General features: G+C 36.9%; 1 protein-coding gene across 3 annotated transcripts in view; it reads right to left on the bottom strand.

Moving 5' to 3' along the window:
* The window catches only part of IMMP2L (inner mitochondrial membrane peptidase subunit 2), a 481,785-nt gene that overhangs the window by 149,246 nt on the left and 314,480 nt on the right, over nucleotides 1–18,059 (bottom strand). For all 3 annotated transcript variants that reach the window (XM_054812776.1, XM_054812772.1, XM_054812773.1), the window contains exon 4: nucleotides 17,691–17,756. In XM_054812776.1, coding sequence (XP_054668751.1) covers nucleotides 17,691–17,756 — 66 coding nt within the window. The remainder of the gene's footprint in view (nucleotides 1–17,690; nucleotides 17,757–18,059) is intronic.

Raw genomic sequence — 18,059 nt, 5'->3', positions numbered from 1 at the left:
AATAGAGCTTTCCTAATTTTCCATCAGTCAATGTTCTCAGGAATTCTCATTAGCTTTAATGCACATTAAATATTGCAATTTAACAATAATTTCCTGCTGTTTACGTCTATATACATTTAGCTTTCTTTAATTTTTGGTGATGGGTCCCCTTCTTCCTTTTGAGAGTCTGCATGCTCAGACAGAGAGAGCTTCATGATAATGCAGTTCTTAACTGGATTTTGTGTGTCTGAAATCAGCTGGTTTTAAACTCAGAGCCTTGATCTGCTGTAGCCAATAATGTGATATTAATGGGATTGGGATATTATGCTGATACGAGTGTCGTTTGGTGACTCGTGTAGTCAAGACTTGAAGAAACTTTTAAAACAACATTAAAAGTAACTGATGGTGATTTGGTCAGAAAGAGACTAATTTCATTTTAAATATCCAAAGGTTAATATAATCAGAACATGTCTGAGATGGAGTGGAGATACATCTGTGTAAAATTGGAATTCCTTTCTGGTTTGCAAACATGATTTCTTTTGTGAAGCCCCAATTTGAACCACAGATTTTATTTTGGAATTCAAGGTTCATGCTGTATTGCATCTTCCACTGGGGACTAAAGACTCAATTTAGTAATAAGATCTTTATACTTAACTTAATTACAGTACCTGAAAAGCTGACAGGGATTAAACATGACTAATGATTCTGATTTTCTTTCAATTACTGACCTATCCAACAATCTCTCTGCACAGAATCTTGCAGGGTGATCACAACTGATGATATTTACATGTCTGACATTAGAAATAACTGTTGTAGCAAATCACACTGGTATCTGTGCAATACTTTAAAATTGAGGTAAAAACTGAAAATAAAATAACTGCGTTCAATTTAATCTGAATTGCAGGGAATGTTTCTGGCAAATTTCTCATTTTCAGTATAAGTGAAATATTTCATTCTTTCTGCAGATCTACAGGGATGCAAATCCTGTTTTCAGAGATGTCCTGTTCATGATAATATCTTTGTTGTATAACTTTACCAAACAAAGCCGAACAAGAGGGAAAGCAAAACAATTTCAAATTTGCATTTATTGTCAGCCACTGTGACTGTCAGATGGAGAGTTGCAGGTACTTCAGAGCATCAGCTTAGCAATCTTTCCTTGTTTTAAGAGACATGAAGTTTATTCCTCCAATCTGGCTCTATTTAACCTAAGCAGAATTTGCCTCTAGTGAGTAACGGATGTTTTGAATTTCTTGTAATTAAAGTTAGTGTGTTTAAGCATATATTATACACTTAATTTATATTTACATTGAAAGCTTCAGTTGCCTGTAAAGTGACGACCTAGAATCTAGTTTTGAATAGCTGAATCATGATTCATTTCAATCTGTTTTTCAGTTCTGTTCCCAGCAGATCTATCTTATACCTCTTGATTCTTGACAAATTTGGCAGGGTTTTTTTTCTCTTTCATGTACACATTACTTATACATACACATAAAAATACATTTATGAGTAGATATTCTATATCCAAATTGAAAATCCATGTACACTATAGAAAATATCTAGAAGTGCTTATAAATTCAGCAAAACCAGAGCCTTGTCACTTTCAGTCCTTACTGTACATTGTCACAGCCAGTGCTCTTTACAAATTTCTTCTCCAGGACAAAGCAGCTCTCCCAGCATCATATGTTAAATAATGTCTACAAGACAGTTTCACTGGAAGATGGTCACACCCCTTAACATCAGGGATACTCCTCTATTATTGATCATTCTTCAAATATCAACCAGTGAGGATACTTGGGAGACTAGGAATGATTCAAATACAAAGTTTTTACTCATTGCTGTTAAAGGTGTACTTCTTACGCCCCAAAGATGTACACCGTCCTTAAACTAACTTCACATACATACAAGAAAACTCAGAGAACAATTTCTATACAGTAAATGACTCGAAGATGTAAGCCCCAAAAGGTTGCTGGATGTGTGCCAAAACTTCAGCATGATACTTTTAATTGCTTCTCATGAACCATCTAATTTGTTATGAAGAGTGACTCGTGTGCCTACACATAAGTGACTGGTGCTATTTTAGGTAGTCTACTGAGACATCCTCATGACAAGGGCGGCTGTAACGCAATGTTCAAGAGAATTGTGCCTTTCTGAAACTGTAGCTTATAAGACCAGACAGGATAACTAGGACATCTAAAATGCCACTAGACAGGTATGTTTAAGCAACTGAATCCCACCATAAAGCCTGTAAAACTTACAGTTTTCCTTTGGAAGTTAAAGTTTGTACAGAAAGACTTTTAATTCATCACTCAACTTTCAATGGTTTATTATGGAAGACCTTGGATTCAAAAATTTCAAATACAAATTACATTATTTTCTTTTGGCACTGAATATACAACATGGAAAGGGCTCATAGCAGGAAACACTTTATTTCTACCCCTAAAGAAGCAGTCACTAAGAGAAGAAGGAAAAAAAATTCCTTCAGCAACATATGCTAATCTTTTGCCCTTGTCCTGGCAACAAGTCAACATCTGACAGTGAAGTACAGAAGAGCAGAATTCAGCAGCTAAAAGATGAAACTTGCCAGAAACTTCTTAAACTCTGGTAAAAGACAACTGTGGGCCAAAGAGTAGCTTTACAACATATCTTGGCATCTTCAAAGTTATCTTCACATGCCTGTGTATGAAGGCATACTGTATACAGATCTGTAAATATTTCTAAAAGACTCCTCAAAATCTGTTATGTACATCAAAGGATATACAGGAACACAACACAATTACCCATGCAAAGGCTTTCACAGACTGACTTTAGCACTGGTACAAAGATGTTTGGAGGATACATGAGCATGGGCAGGTGAGTGCAGGGGTGTGTGTGGGGAGAACAGAAACATAGTTTCCTAAAATGTTCCCTAAAAATTAAAAGAAAGGAAGGGGTGCTATAGGGTGAGTCAGACTACACTGCACTGCATTAGCTGATTAACTGTTGATGCACGTATTTCTACTGTGAATGGTTAGTTCTGTCCATGCAGAATTTGTAAGTCTTCACATTAAACAATGAGCCTCAAATTATCTATGGAATGATCTGGCTTTTCTTTTCCTTCATCATAGTAAAAATTCACATTATCCACAGAGAAATTAAAGGTACACATGTTGCCCTGTGCTTTAAGGTTTGTAACATTAGGAGCTTTCCCTTTACAGCCCTGTAACCTTTCACTTGTAGCATTGAAGTCTGCTTTTGACTTGGTAGTCTTTCACTGACATACCCCAAGGCTGCTGTGGAAATACTTTTACCTTGTACTCCCAAAACTCTTTTGTCCTCATGGCCTTGCATTATTGAATTGCAATACTTTGATATGACTCTGATGTTGGGTTTCTCGTGGAAACAGATTATGACTGATGTTTAAGTCACCCTTTCTTCTTCTGCCCCTCTTTCACTTCTCACTTCATAGCTTTTGGTTTATAACTTTATGGTCAGGAATATGTAGAGCTTAGTAGATAACATGAGTAGTTAATAATTATTTAAATAATAATAAATATTAATTAAATAACCCAGAAATACATATGCACAGAACTTCACAACCAGTTAAATGAGTGCAACATCTGCACCTGATCAATGTGCTGCAGTCAGCATCATCCGCACTAATGTGTAAGAGAAACCAGCAGGAGACCAAGCTGGTCCTGCTGTAACTGTATAGTCACTGTGGGAGGTGTTCAGGGGAATATCTGTGGCACTGGAGAAAACAATGGGAAGAGGAGTCTTGCCTGGACATATCCCACTCTCTTCCTTTCTTGCTGACCACTGGTTTAGCTTTCTCTTCTCTTTCTTTGTCCCACTCTTTTTTTATTTTTTTTTTCCTAATTTTCAAAAAAAATTATTTTTTTCGTTAAGAGTATGTATACCATCATCTATGGACCTCACAGGTAAGCCTATTTGCTCAGCCTTTGAACTACACAGAGAATACTTCAGATTTTAAGAAACCTACAAAAATCAGTAGACATGTACATAGAATTCCTGATATATCTGCTATTTTTGACAATGTTTGGGCAATCTCAAGCATGAATGATGGAAAGAATATTAAGGATGCTACTAATTATAACAGTGAAACAGCTTAAGTCTTTGTGACCCAGCCAGAAGGAAAGTAATTATGAAAAATTCAACATTAACTATACTTTTATATTTTCTGAAAAAAAAAAGTATTTGAATTGAGAGTGGGAAACAGTTTGGTTAAAAAGTCCTCAGGCATTTGTTATTACTTCAAAAATTGACCCAAATTTTCAGATTCTATATAGTAGAGATCCCAAAAGAATATATCTAAAGCTGATCTAACTAGGCCTGTTCAAACATCAAGATTTCCCAACAGAAGATGACAAGAATTAGGGATCTCTCAGTAATCTGTCAGGAAACTAAAGCTTTCTTTAGAGAAATACAGAAACTCAACTAATGAAGGAACATTCTAACAGGTTTATCACATTTCTCAAATAATTCAAAATGTTCAAGATTTTTTAGATAAATAGTTTGAGAAAACATAGAAGTGCAAAAAAACACTGCAGCCAAACATCAGAAAGTGCTTTCAACTCAACTATCTAAATATGACAATGTAAAAACATGTAGTTGAATTTTGTCTTCATAGGGAAGGAAATGTAGCCTTCACTAATACCTGTAATTGCCTTCCATACATATGATAAAATTTATCCCTTTTCTATCCCATGTGAGAGAGCTCTTGATAGAGACCAGCAAGTGCTTCATATTAACCTCTGTCTCCTTGCAAAGAAACCAGAATTAACATCAGCTGAATAAAACTTACAAGAATGAAAAATATTCTGGTACCTAAAAATTCCTATGTCATTTTTGCCCTTTTCATAAATTGGGCTCAAAGAGTTAATTGTGCTGAAATAAATATTAGCATAATGCCTAAGGACACAATTTTTTACCTGGCTATGGACTGTTGGCAGCATAGATGCTGAACCTAAACTGTAGAATAACTCATTAGGAAATATGCAATCGCTGTGGCAAGATTTACTACAAATATGCTTGAAGTGTTTTTAAAAATTAATATTATGCTGCTATGCTTGGCTTAATTAGCTTTCTTCTTCATTTACAAAGCATATCTGTCTGGTTTATGAACTTAGTCTCTATTCCCCATTCTTGAAAACCTGTTTAATTAAAGTTTTAACTACTGCATAAGCTTTAGAAACAGCAGAATGACTTTTATTACTAGAAATCTAAATCTTTCTTTTAAATATGATCATACCTACATATACTATATCAGAAATATGACAAGACATGCTCCATAATACTCCTGAATAGACACACGATACTGCTACTTTTAATTATACGTGCCATCCCTTTCCACTATGTTGCATGTAGGCAATTTTGGGTTTTTTTGCTGAGAAAGTTGCACTAACAGTGGAACTGTGATTAATTTAGCCAATCAGCAACTCACTCCCCTGATATCCATTAAAGGTCACCTTTCTTTTTTAGGTACATACCTATTTCTAATCTGTTCATTGATTTCCTCATCCATTATTCTATTCTATTTCTTTTAGAGGTCCATCACTTATTAGACTCCCACCTCTACAGTAGGGCACTATGCTTTGGTTTTCAATTATAGCAAATCCTATCACAATCTTTTTCAGCAGTTATCACTTGCTCCCCTTCATGCTATAATAAATTATTAAATACTAATTTATTTTTGCTATATATACAAAATTGAAACCTAGCCATTAGAAATGCTATCTGGGATATACCTGAAGTTCTGGAAATAAATGACACACAGTTTATCATAATATATTTTTGGCTGCATATTAAAAAGCTTGTGGCATAATGGTCAGCAAGCTGAAATTATTTGTGCAATCACTGCCAACAGACAAGAGCAAAGCAGAAAATTTTTTTGGCTCCTCTATGCACAGATGCTGGAGACCCCGCTTAATGACTTGTTACCCATTATACCCAAAATACACTACATTTTCATCACACAATTTACTCCACAGAAGCAGAATGTCAACAATAGTCAGCTCTATAATAATGAAAAAAGATAATAGTCATTTTCCCTCCTATTCTCATTTGAATCTCATAACCACTGGGGTGATCAATTTCAAAACCTTATTAGTTCTGCTACTGTGAACTATTCAGGCCCTCATTTCAAGACCAGTTTGCAGCGCAAAACTACTGGGGCAATCTTTTTAAATGAACAATTTACAATTAATATTTTTGCCAACATATATTTGCAGGCTTTACATAATAGCAAACACAATAATTTCAAAATTTTCAAATTAAAACATGGGCAATTATTGCATATGGCTGAAAAGTGGTGCCATAAAATATGCACTGGTGCTAAAAAACTTTGTCAGGCTGTAGATCTAATGAAGAAAAGAAGTAAACAAATAGGAAACTTTATACTATTTTTCTAAATTAAAAAAAAAGAGAGAGAGAGATAAAGCATCATCAGTTCATTCTGTATAGAATTCTGTATTCATCACTCCACTCAATGGAAAAATATGAAATGTATAAAATCAACTATAAATCTTTGAAGAGGTAACATCTTTCATATTCTTTACATATGTCCTTATCCCAAAAAATGTTTTCTTTACATATGTTCTTATCCCAAAAAATGTTTTAACCAAATTTTTATTTAGACTAAATTGGCCTATTTCCCATAACAATAACAGAGCTAAGATGGTTCGTAGCAGCTGAGACTCTGATCCTATGAGAGTATGTTCAGATGCATTTTATGTTCGGTGCATTTTAAGAAGTTCCTGTGCTTCAGCTGGAGTTGGTAAGCAGACATGTGGTCCCTGTCAGCTCATCGCAATGCCAAGGACATGGTGTTCACTGAAGCTGCCTTCAGCAGTTCCAGAAGGGAGCCCAGGTAAAAGCATTGGAAAGATGAACATTTAGGAAGAACGCTTTGGAGGCAAGGTATGCTTTTTTATATATATCTACAGCATCAAAAGTGATGCAACTGCTGTTGTTTCCCTACACATGAGTAGAGATGGAAGTTAATCTTCTTCATTAGCCTGGAGCAGTATCATGCACATGGCCAGCTTAAATAAATGACATGAGGGCGTAGCATCTCCAGCTGTGGGGGATGGAAGGAAGGAGGGGAAAGTGCGTGTGTGTGTGCACGCGTGTGCACGGGCGTGCGTGTGTGTGTGTGTAGGAATGGAAGGGAAGCAGAGAAAAGCAATACCTTTTAAAAATCACCAACATGGTCACTTGCAGTTACATCACCATTATTTAATTTAGAAAGAACAAAAAGTCTGCTTAATTCTTCCTTCAAAGGAGACAAAGGAATTCAGACAAAGAAAACAAACAAACAAACAAACAAAAAGAAGTCATCATTTGGGACTCTGAAGCCAGGATAATGATGCAGATAATGAAAGAGCCTCATACTGAGTCTAGTCCGCAAGATAGTTTTCTACTCATTACTGGTAGGTGGCTACAACTCTCGCCATGTCACTGGCTGAGTTCAGCACTCATGAATATATAAATATATTCAAATGAGACAGAGAGGACTTTTGCACTGCTGTAAAATGAAATAGCCAGTAAGATTTATTTACATTATCCGGAGTAGACTCTTCTGTTTCAGTCTGTTTTCCTTCAATTTGCAAACATAACAATATCCCTGATCCTAATACTGCTCAAGCTAATAAAAACTGTCCTTTCAATTTACAGGAGGAAAGTTCACAGAATTACTGGGTCTGAACCTTGTTCGCCTTCTAGTACATCTAGAAAAATCTGCTACTGACAAACACATGAACTTATTATTAATTTTCTGAGATGTGGATCCCAGGCAGTTCATTTAATGGCTGTCTCACACATTTATATGAGCATAAGCCTGCACCACCATCTTTCATCCTGACTTCCTTGTCTATAAAATGGGTTTAATACTATTTCCTTCCTCCTACCCCCATCTTCGTTCCTGTCATAATGAGCTTTCAATGCAATACATATAGATGAGCATCAGAGTTGACATGGAGCTTAACTTCTATCCAGAAACTACTTAAGCAGCCATCTAAACATTGAGAAGATGAGGTCCTAAATTGCTTAGGACAAAGACCATTTTTACTAAACACATCCTTTATTCTGATGCCTAAGAATGGATTTCAGTGCCAAATTTCAGACTGCCAATGACATTTGTATCTGTAGCTTAGAAAGCAAAAAGGAAATAATTTGTGAAAATTAAAATGAAGGAAAGTGTTTTATTAACGATTGGATTTTTTAAATGTTAGCGCATTTTATTCACTTGCTGCTCACTTTTTAAAACATCTTCATAAAGACAACCTATTGAGCTTCCCATTGAGATGATTATACTTGTATGCATCTTTTCTAACTGCCTGATGTCTTGGCAGCAAATCAACTTTCAGAAAACAGAAATCAAATGTGTTTCTTTAAAGGAAAATGCCTACAAAAGACATTGTCTCTTAAATGAGATGAATACACTGCATTTTTTAAGCTTATAACAAAGATAAGATTCCTCTAAATGTGGGGTAATGCATTTGAAATTTAGTATCAGATATCATAAAAACATAGGATAGTTCAGGTTGGAAGGGCCCTCAGGAGGTCTCTAGCCCAACCTCCTGCTCAAACCAGGGTTAGCTACATGATCAGGTGATGTTGTTGGGGGCTTTATCCAGTAGGACCAACAACAAAGACCATTGCTTCTCTGGCAACTGCCCCACAGTCTGACCATCCTCATGGAGAAAATTTTTCTTCTATCTGGTCTGAACCTCTCTTGTTTCAAGTGATGCCCACTGCACCACTATGCCTGGCTCCACCTTCTTGCTAACCTCCCCACAGGTACTGGGCACTTGCTGTTAGATGACCTCAAAGCCTTCTCTTCTCCAGGCTGAACGAGTCCCATTTCCCCAGCCTCTCCTAACGGGGCAAGTGCTGCAGTCCCTGCCTAGCTTGAGGGCATGGGGCCCTCTGCTGAACTTGTTCCAGATTATCGACGTCTTTCCTGTCCAAAACTGGACATAGAAGTCTATGTGTGGTCTATGACACAACGGTATTTTTCTTTTCCTAAAACAGCATTTGTGTGTATCACAGCCCTGTTCACAATGTTTGTGTTTAAAACCTATCAAAAGGCCTCAAAATCCTAGAAAATAATTTTGTGGAAAATAAAGACCTGCCTATTAGTTGCATTATCCTTTCTCACTTTGGTCTCCAGCACATGGAAGCCAGTCAGGAGAAGTAAACTGGTAACCATAACTCTGCTGGATATTCGCACTACAGAGAACTTCACAAGTGAGCGACAGTGGGATGAAACAGCAGAAGTTACACGCTCTCAGGTGCTGGTGTAAGCACAGTCCAGACAGGCCACGATACTTCAACGGTACTTTTCCCAACTCCTCTCCCATATTTCTGTTCTCCATTTTTGTAGTTTTCAATGATAAAGACATAAAATGCTTGTCTGCCTCTTTTCTCTTAATTCTATAATATATATTAGCACAAGCTAGAATGGTACTTCACACAGCTACAGCAAATGCTGGCAATGAGTGTCTGCAGTTACACTTCTTGCATATACTGGCATATACTTCACAATAACCATGGGCTGCATAACTACAGGGATTTATTGAACGCCATGAGAAATGTTACTCCAAGATGCCTACAGAGCATTTAAAAAACTTCCCCACTGTTTATTACTCTGGCAGATTAAAATAGTCTTTGAACACCACTGAGACTTGTTATGCACAGTGTTCACAGATACGCCATCTTAAAAGAGATGCTGCTTTTTGCATTTTAGAGTGTTGCTTCTCTAATTGAACAAAAAGAAAAGAAAAAAAAAAAGGAAGAAATAATACAAAAACCTTTCTCCCTCCTGTAGATGCAGCTGTCATTTGTGTCTTGGTTCAGATGCACACTAATAGAGAGTAGCTCAGTACACATTGCAATTGCAATTGCATACTCAATTTTTAGTACTTTTGGGTTTAGTCTGAACAGTAACTCTGTGAAAGCTAGAGTTATTGATGGTCTCTCTTTTATTGTCTCTTAGTGTTGTCCAAATCAAACCTCCTCACTTCAGAGGTAATAGGATATGTTGTTTCTTTTTTCTATAAGCCAACACTGCAAATTCTGTACAATCTCAGAGAAGCATATTACACTTTTTTCCTTTAATATTAAGAGTCGCAGAGGCCACACTGGATCTACGTTGTAACTCCATTTCTTTCAGTGCATTTTGACAAATGAAACATACTGAAATATCAGAGAAATGGTATTCATGATGCACACGATCTTTTAGCAATCTTACTGCTGCTATCTGTACTGTTAAGAAGAAAATATGTCTTTAAAATGTTATGGATATTAAAGGAATGAAGACCTTGCTGCATGGAGCAATAAGTAAATACTACTATAATATTAACATTCATATTTTCCAATGTGGAAAAAAAAAAAAGTAAAACATTGGTCTGGAAAACTATGTCTTTTCATTTTTTGCATTTTCATATTTTTTACCTTTGTGAAAAACTATTTTACATGTATTTTCTGAAAACAAAAGATAGTACATTTGGAAATTTTTTTCCTGAATTTCAACTTTCTATTCTTAATCTTTCTGTCTCTTCATGCACCTTTCTCAAATATTAGGCAACCAAAAATCTAATGCAAAGCAAAAGCATTGCTCCATATTTTATAATGAGCATGAAGAATGACAAATTTTAGAAATTCAGCTTTGCTTCATGGACCTAAAGATCTATAGAACCTTAGAAATTTATTATGGATACAGAAAATCTTCATCCCAGGTTTGTCAAACTGTTTTTGTAGCTTAAAGACACTGTACCAATATATATTCCCATCATTTGCATTTACAAAAATGAAGTCCAGCCATGCAAGGACTCTGTATATGGAAATGGAATCAAAATCAATGGAAACTCTATTTAGGAGGCTTGCAAGGATACGATCAATGCTGAAGAGTCACGACAGAGCAGTGTGGCTGGAATGTAGCAAAAGCTTTCATTGGCTTAAAAAAATCCCATCAGTACCTAACAATAAGGAGCACAAAATAAACTGCATTCTGCGCGCATGACCACAAAGTAAAAATATTTTGGAAGACAAAGGGCCTTTTATCTAAGGGGTAGTTTGACTACTACTTCCTTTAGGTACATAAAGGACAAAGACAGAACAATATGAAGACTGCAATTAGTTAGTCAAAAGGTGTATTGGGTTTGCATGGCAAGGTTTTGGTAGGGAGGAGGCTACAGGGGTGGCTGCTGTGAGAAGCTGCTAGAAGCTTCCCCCATGTCCAACAGAGCCAATGCCAGCCGGCTCCAAGATGGATCTGCCGCTGGCCAAGGCCGAGACCATCAGCGACAGTGGTAGCGTCTCTCGGATAACAGAGTTAAGAAGGGGAAAAAAAGTACCAGGAGCAATTGCAGCCAGAGAGCGGAGTGAGAAGATATGAGAGGAACAACCTCTGCAGACACCAGGGCCAGTGAAGAAGGAGGGGCAGGAGGTGCTCCAGGCGCCAGAGCAGAGATTCCACTGCAGCCCCTTGAGAAGACCATGGTGAAGCAGGCTGTCCCCCTGCAGCCCATGGAGGATGATGGTGGAGCAGATATCCACTGCAGCCCATGGAGGACCCCATGGTGGAGCAGGTGGATGCACTCACAGGAGGCTGCGACCCTGTGGGAAGCCTGCGCTGGAGTAGGCTCCTGGTAGGACCTCTGGCCCCATGGAGAGAGGAGCCCACGGTGGAGCAGGTTCCTGGCAGGACTTGTGACCCTGTGGGGGACCCACGCTGGAGCAGTCTGGTCCTGAAGGTCTGCACCCCATGGAAGGGACCCACACTGGAGCAGTTTGTGAAGGACTGTAGCCCATGGGAAGGACTCATGTTGGAGAAGTTCATGAAGGACTGTCTCCCATGGGAGGGACCCCACTCTGGAGCAGGGGAAGAGTGTGAGGAGTCCTCCCTCTGAGGAGGAAGGAGCAGCAGAGACAACATGTGATGAACTGACTACAACCCCCATTCCCCGTCCCCCTGTGCTGCTGGGGGGAGAAGGAGGGAGAGAAATCGGGAGTGAAGTTGAGCCCAGGAAAAAGGGAGGGGTGGGGGGAGGTGTTTTAATGTTTGGGTTTATTTCTCATTATCCTACTCTGTTATTAATTGGAACTAATATTAATTTTTTTTAATTTTTTAGTTTTTGAGTCTGCTTTGCCAGTGGCGGTAACTGGTGAGTGATCTCTCCCTGTCCTCAACCCACGAGCCTTTCGTTATATTTTCTCTCCCCTGCCCAGCTGAGGAGGGCGGTGACGGAGCAGCTTTGGGGGGCACCTGGCCTCCAGCAAGGGTCAACCCACCACAAAAGGAAAGATATTCTAAAATTTATAATCTCTGAAGACAGTGCTGTGCCTCTGAGTACACTAACGCTCTTGTCAATGTGGATCCCCACACACTCATAGATCTATACTCACAACCAACAGACAGTGGACTTTGAGGAAGAAGGAAATAGGATACAGCCATAAACATAGCCCATGTATCATGATCAACTGTGACTCCTAGTCTTTCGATGTCTTTTACTGATATTCCATTTTGTTATTCTAACTTCGAGTCATTGCAAGCAGTACCATACCACATCACCAGAACCTCAAAATAGTTACCAGAGGTCTTTGTGTATATGTCAGGGTTAGGGGGGGTGGGGTAGGAGAGGGAACAAGAGTCTTACTACAGCACTAGTGAACATAAAATTATTTCTGTGTGTTTAAATGGCAAAGGTCTGGATGCAATTTGTGCCAAGTGGTTGCCCTGAAGATCTGATGTATAGAGACATTCTTGTGCCAAAACACTGGCAAAGTCTGAGTTTTTCTGAAGGCTATTATGCTTTATAGAGGCAGGCAGTAATTTTTTTGGTATAATCTAATACAAGTTGCTATCAAGTAGTAGAGTCTCTGCTTGAAGACAGCTGGTTTTTTGACAACCATCCTTGATCCTCAGTGAAACCATATAGCAGCCACAACTGTTTGATGAAATTTGAGCTGGTTCAAAAAGACAGTAAGAAAACTTTTTGACTGTCTTTTTCATATTGAAAGGATACTGGATGCCACCTACTCTCTAAGGAGAAAAAAAAAAAAAAAAGCAACCAAACACCTGCATGGAGTAGTGAACAGTTTGTTTGAAGCTGAAAGAGTTCTCCAACAAGTTGACAGAATGACCAGATTTTGGTTATATTTTAAGGCAGTATGGGATCGTTGACTGGAAGGAATATGACAGCCTGCATGAACTTGACAGCAGTACATGAAGTTATACTGTGATTGCTCCATTTAACAGCTGCTGATGGGCTTTATTTCTATTAATTCTCTACTCATTTTTCGAACCCCTTTATATCTCTGTCCTTCCTAACATTCTGTGGCAATAGTTTCTGCAATTTAATGATGGACCCTGTAGTAAAAGTTGAAAAGTCACTGAATCTTGATTTAGACCTACAGCCTAATAATACAATGATCTATCTCTGTATCGACATGCCTTGAGAAACAACGAGTATTTCCTTATTCACATCTTCAGAGAAGTTTTGCAAGATGCAACACTTAAATGGACCATCATTTTGCTGAATCACTCAGCCCTCAGAACACTGACTCCTAAAGATCCTAACAATATCCCTGGACAAAACTTCTTAAAATTTCTCTTCCTAGGTACTCAGAAATCATTCTTAAATCAGGTACAGTATTAAGAAGCAAACAATTCTATAAAACAAACAGAATTGGCACACCAAGCTCCTGCAGACCTGTGCAACTGTAACAGACAGAAGGAAAACAAATTAGTTCAGCAAGTTACTGAACAGACTTAATTTTAAATGTTACTAGTTTAATCCCAATTTTAATATTGTTTTACTTCGCATAGACTCATTTATTTGTGCTGCTGAAAACTTACCATAACTCATCTGTGATAGATTACTATATATTTTTGAATTTCCACTAGTGCATTTAAGATAAATGAGTTTTAATAAGTTTAATTTTAAGTTATTCAAAGTGTTTTATAATACCAACATTAATTTTTAACAAATTAGACTATATTGACTTTTAAAAGAAGGCCTCTTTTGGAAAAATTATCATTTAAACAGTCTTCAGGAACCATTGTAATGATTTCCTACTTAATTCTCCCGTGAATCCATGGAAGACAAAAAACCCTGATCTATGGGAGCTACGCTTTGAGATATTGTCTATATACAAGCTGACCTAAAGATTCATCTTTCATGGGTTAAATGGTGATTTTCTGACTATTCTTTAAATTCCTTTGAAAAAGAAGTTCCACTATCTTATCCAAATTAAATTATCTATTATAGGTTTGTGGCATGTACTACATGCTTCCAGGGATTTACAAGACACTACCAAAATCACTTCACCTGGAGTACCAACTAGACTGGAAACAAGATCAGAAAATTGAAATGCCAGCATTTTTAATCAGTGAGTTTGTAGCATTTTTCAGTCTCTCTAAGTGTATTTCAAAAGGTGAAGTACTATGTAGTCCATAATGACTATCTGAAAAATACAAAATGAAAGGTTGAAATGGACCCATTATAGATCTCTCACCTACAATTCTTTTTGAAAACTACAAGTCAATCATTATTATTTTCAAAATGTCACATTTTTTATCTTATTTAATGCTTTTAGAAATAAAGAACTGAAAAACAGGATTTTTCTCCTGTAGGGTCAAAACACCTGAAGTCAAGTCAAAATATAAGGAACCTTTCCTATGGTACTAATAGCTCTGTCTATTTGATCTTCCATTACTTTCAGTAAATAACAAATAGTAAAATGCTAGCTAACTTATTTTAATTGATAACATAAGAAAAGAGCATTTTTGTGACAGATTATCCCTAATCATGCACCAATTAGATCGAATAAAGATAATTCATTCATCTATGAAAGCATAACTACAGACTCACAGACCATATTGTCTATCACCTATCTCATGGAGTGTCAAACTCACAATTATTAGCAAACCTTTCGTCACAATGGAAGACTGGAAGACTCAACATTATAAGCATGTATTAACTAATTCTGTCACATGACACCAAGCAAAATTTGCAGAGCAACAGACAGACTTTGTACATTGTATTGACCTTCCAGATAAAATGTCCAACACAACTCAACTCCATATAATCACCTCCTCTCTGCAAAACCATTGTACCCACAAACAGCCCCATAAGTGATAGAACTCCATCATATGATTCCCACTTTCCTGTATCCTGGAACTGAAATGACTTCTCTGCAGTGAGACTGGATGTTTCCTCAGCAAGAAGGAATTCTGATTGATCAACAGAGCAGCAAAAGGCTTAAAGAAGTGGGGGTTTTACCATACAGGCATATATACTCCACTTCTAAGACTTGATATTAGGAGCGAGTATGTTCAAAGTTCCTCTAAGGTCAGTCTATATTAGTTTTGCATCACATTCCACTCATACCAAAAAAACCTCCCACTTCAGATACATTTTTGTACATGATCCATGTTATTTTCAGTTTTATTCAGAGCATCATTTTATGCTGGTCACGAATAATTCAATATATAAAAATATATAGACACAAAATCTTAAGATATCAAAACCAATTCTTTTTGGTTTGCGATAAAGACTATCTTCAGACATCAAATAGGAGTCGAAATCTTCTGTTTATGTTTTCTATACATGTGTTCAGTTACCAGTTGTCTGTTTCAGTCACAAATATCCTAGTCACATAACTACTTGTAGTATCATTACAAAAATAATATATATTTTATAAAAATCTTGCCAGCTTTACTGTTTTATCTTATTATCTAAGCTTTTGCTTTACCATAGTGCTATGAAAAGTGACAAGTATTACTTAGATTTCCTACACGTACACAATTACAGGACAATAATACATAACCAAAACCTAACAAGTTATAATAGTGAAATAATTTATTCTTTAGCTAAAAACTAGTTTCTACAGTTAAAGCAAAAGGCTCTGGGACAGTATTCATGCATTCAAATAGAAAAAAATGCACATCTGAATTACTGAGATTAATATTTCTGTCAATAAATTAATCTAACCTGTTTTACCAAAGACAAATGAGGATCATCATACAGTCTTCTGTACTCATGAGTGATTCACTAGCCTACAGGCTCCTCGGTATTCTTCACACGCTCTCACAGCTATTATGCCCCACACCTTTGTCCATTTGGCCAAGAACACCCACAGAAGTTAATGAAAAGTTCAGAGTCTTAGGGCATTTCAATGTACAGTATAATTAATTTCCTCCAGCTGGAATTTAAGCTATTAAATGTCTTTTGTATTAACAAAAAATACATTCAGTTTCAAAAATTCAGAAAAATACATTAATAATATAGAACAGTGAAAAGTAACACTTGAAGTTGCCTTATATTGCTATCTCTTTTTGACATTGCTACAGAAATGAATGAGGAATACTGAATCATGAAGACCAGTCTTATCGTTTACATGAATTACAGCACTAATGTCAACTACATCAAGAAATAAGTACCTTCTTAAGGACATAGATCTATAAAAGGTATCATTCAGTAGCACACAGTACTCCTATCTTCTTAGTTCTTTAAAGTGATAGCTAGTTTTAGCTGTAGATGTCCATAGTTTTGGACATCAAATTATCTTCCTAGTGTCTGTAATTTCAGATATATTGCTTCAACAGAAATGTCAGAATTTATTTTCATTTCTCAAACTGAGATGATTTGGAATTTTTCACTAAAACAGAAGTTATATCAACTACAAGAGGAAAGAAAAAAGACACAGACATATTCCATAGTGCCCAAAAGCCCACCAGTGCTGCTATTAACTAGGGCTCATTGAGACCACACTCAAATCCTTGATTTGAATTGCAGCTGCCAAGTACTTCTTAAGTATTCACTACACCACAGCAAGAATCATTATCTAAATGAATTGAGTCTCAGTCTGCCATATTGTCTGAGAGCTCCCAGGGTCATTCATATCTTAGTGTGGGAAACTAGGGATTTACCCTCCCAGCTCTATGCCAATTCTATTCTGTACCTGGGAAAAAGAAACCCTTTCAAACAAGCATTTTCATCAAAAAAAATACTGTTCCCACAAAAACGTTTGATTTACATCTACTAGTAATTTATTTCCAAACAGCCCCAGTAGGAAGGTGAATCTGTCAGTGTAAACCAAGTCTTGAAGTACTCCAGAGTCTACTCTTGTTACAATTTTTTTTTTTCTGATGATAGAATAATTTACTCTAAATCAATTCTACCCTATTCCCTACCGATTCCTACACACTGCAGTGAAGGCAGCCATCTATGAGGGTTCTTTGTCTCAAAAATAAAATTAAATAAATTAAAAAACCCAACCAAAAACCTGAAACGAATCATTAGAAAACCCAAACAAACAAACAAAACTCTAACACACACACACCCCCCCCCCCTTTTATTTGCCAGACACAGTATGAAACAGCAGCTGGACTCTCTAAATGAAAAATCACAGCCCTATAATCTTATTGAAAAAAGTGCTGTACAATTACCTGCCTTTATACAGGGCAGAGATATTCTAAGAAACAAGCATTATTTGCACCCATGTACCTTTCATGAGAGAGTGAGCAGTATTGTGTAGCATTTCTTCTCTCATTAAAAAGGAGACAGGTACAATGCTGACATCCCTGTTAAGAATAGATAGAAAGAAAATACTAGAAAGTTCTCGTTGTCTAGGATACCGATTTAAAATCCACTGAAAAGCTGCACTATTCCTATAAAGACTCAGAGACTAAGGCTTAAAATACTTACTTGATAATGTCTCCTTCAAGAGCAATCACTCGTTTAATGATCTTCTGTTCAGGGTTTCTAGGAGACCTGAGACAGAGGATAAGGTTATACAATCAATAATGTTCCCGTTGTTTTAAGAAAATGAAAAGAAATTCCACAAAGAAATAGACACTATTAAAGTCATTAGGAGATCCTATGTTCTCCTTGATATAGCATCAATCATGATGTTCCACCCTGAAGTGAAGCTACTGTAAGCGTTCCCATTGCAAACTATCATTGAAAAGCAGAGGCTGAAAAATGACCTGCTTACAAACACCACAATAATCAACATAACTTTCATGAAAAACACACTCCACAACATTAAAAGTAGAATGTCCCATACCAATGAAG

Source organism: Grus americana, chromosome 1 (assembly GCF_028858705.1).
Source record: "Grus americana isolate bGruAme1 chromosome 1, bGruAme1.mat, whole genome shotgun sequence".
In the NCBI taxonomy this organism is placed as follows: Eukaryota; Metazoa; Chordata; class Aves; order Gruiformes; family Gruidae; genus Grus; species Grus americana.
This window is presented reverse-complemented; position numbering and strand designations above follow the sequence as displayed.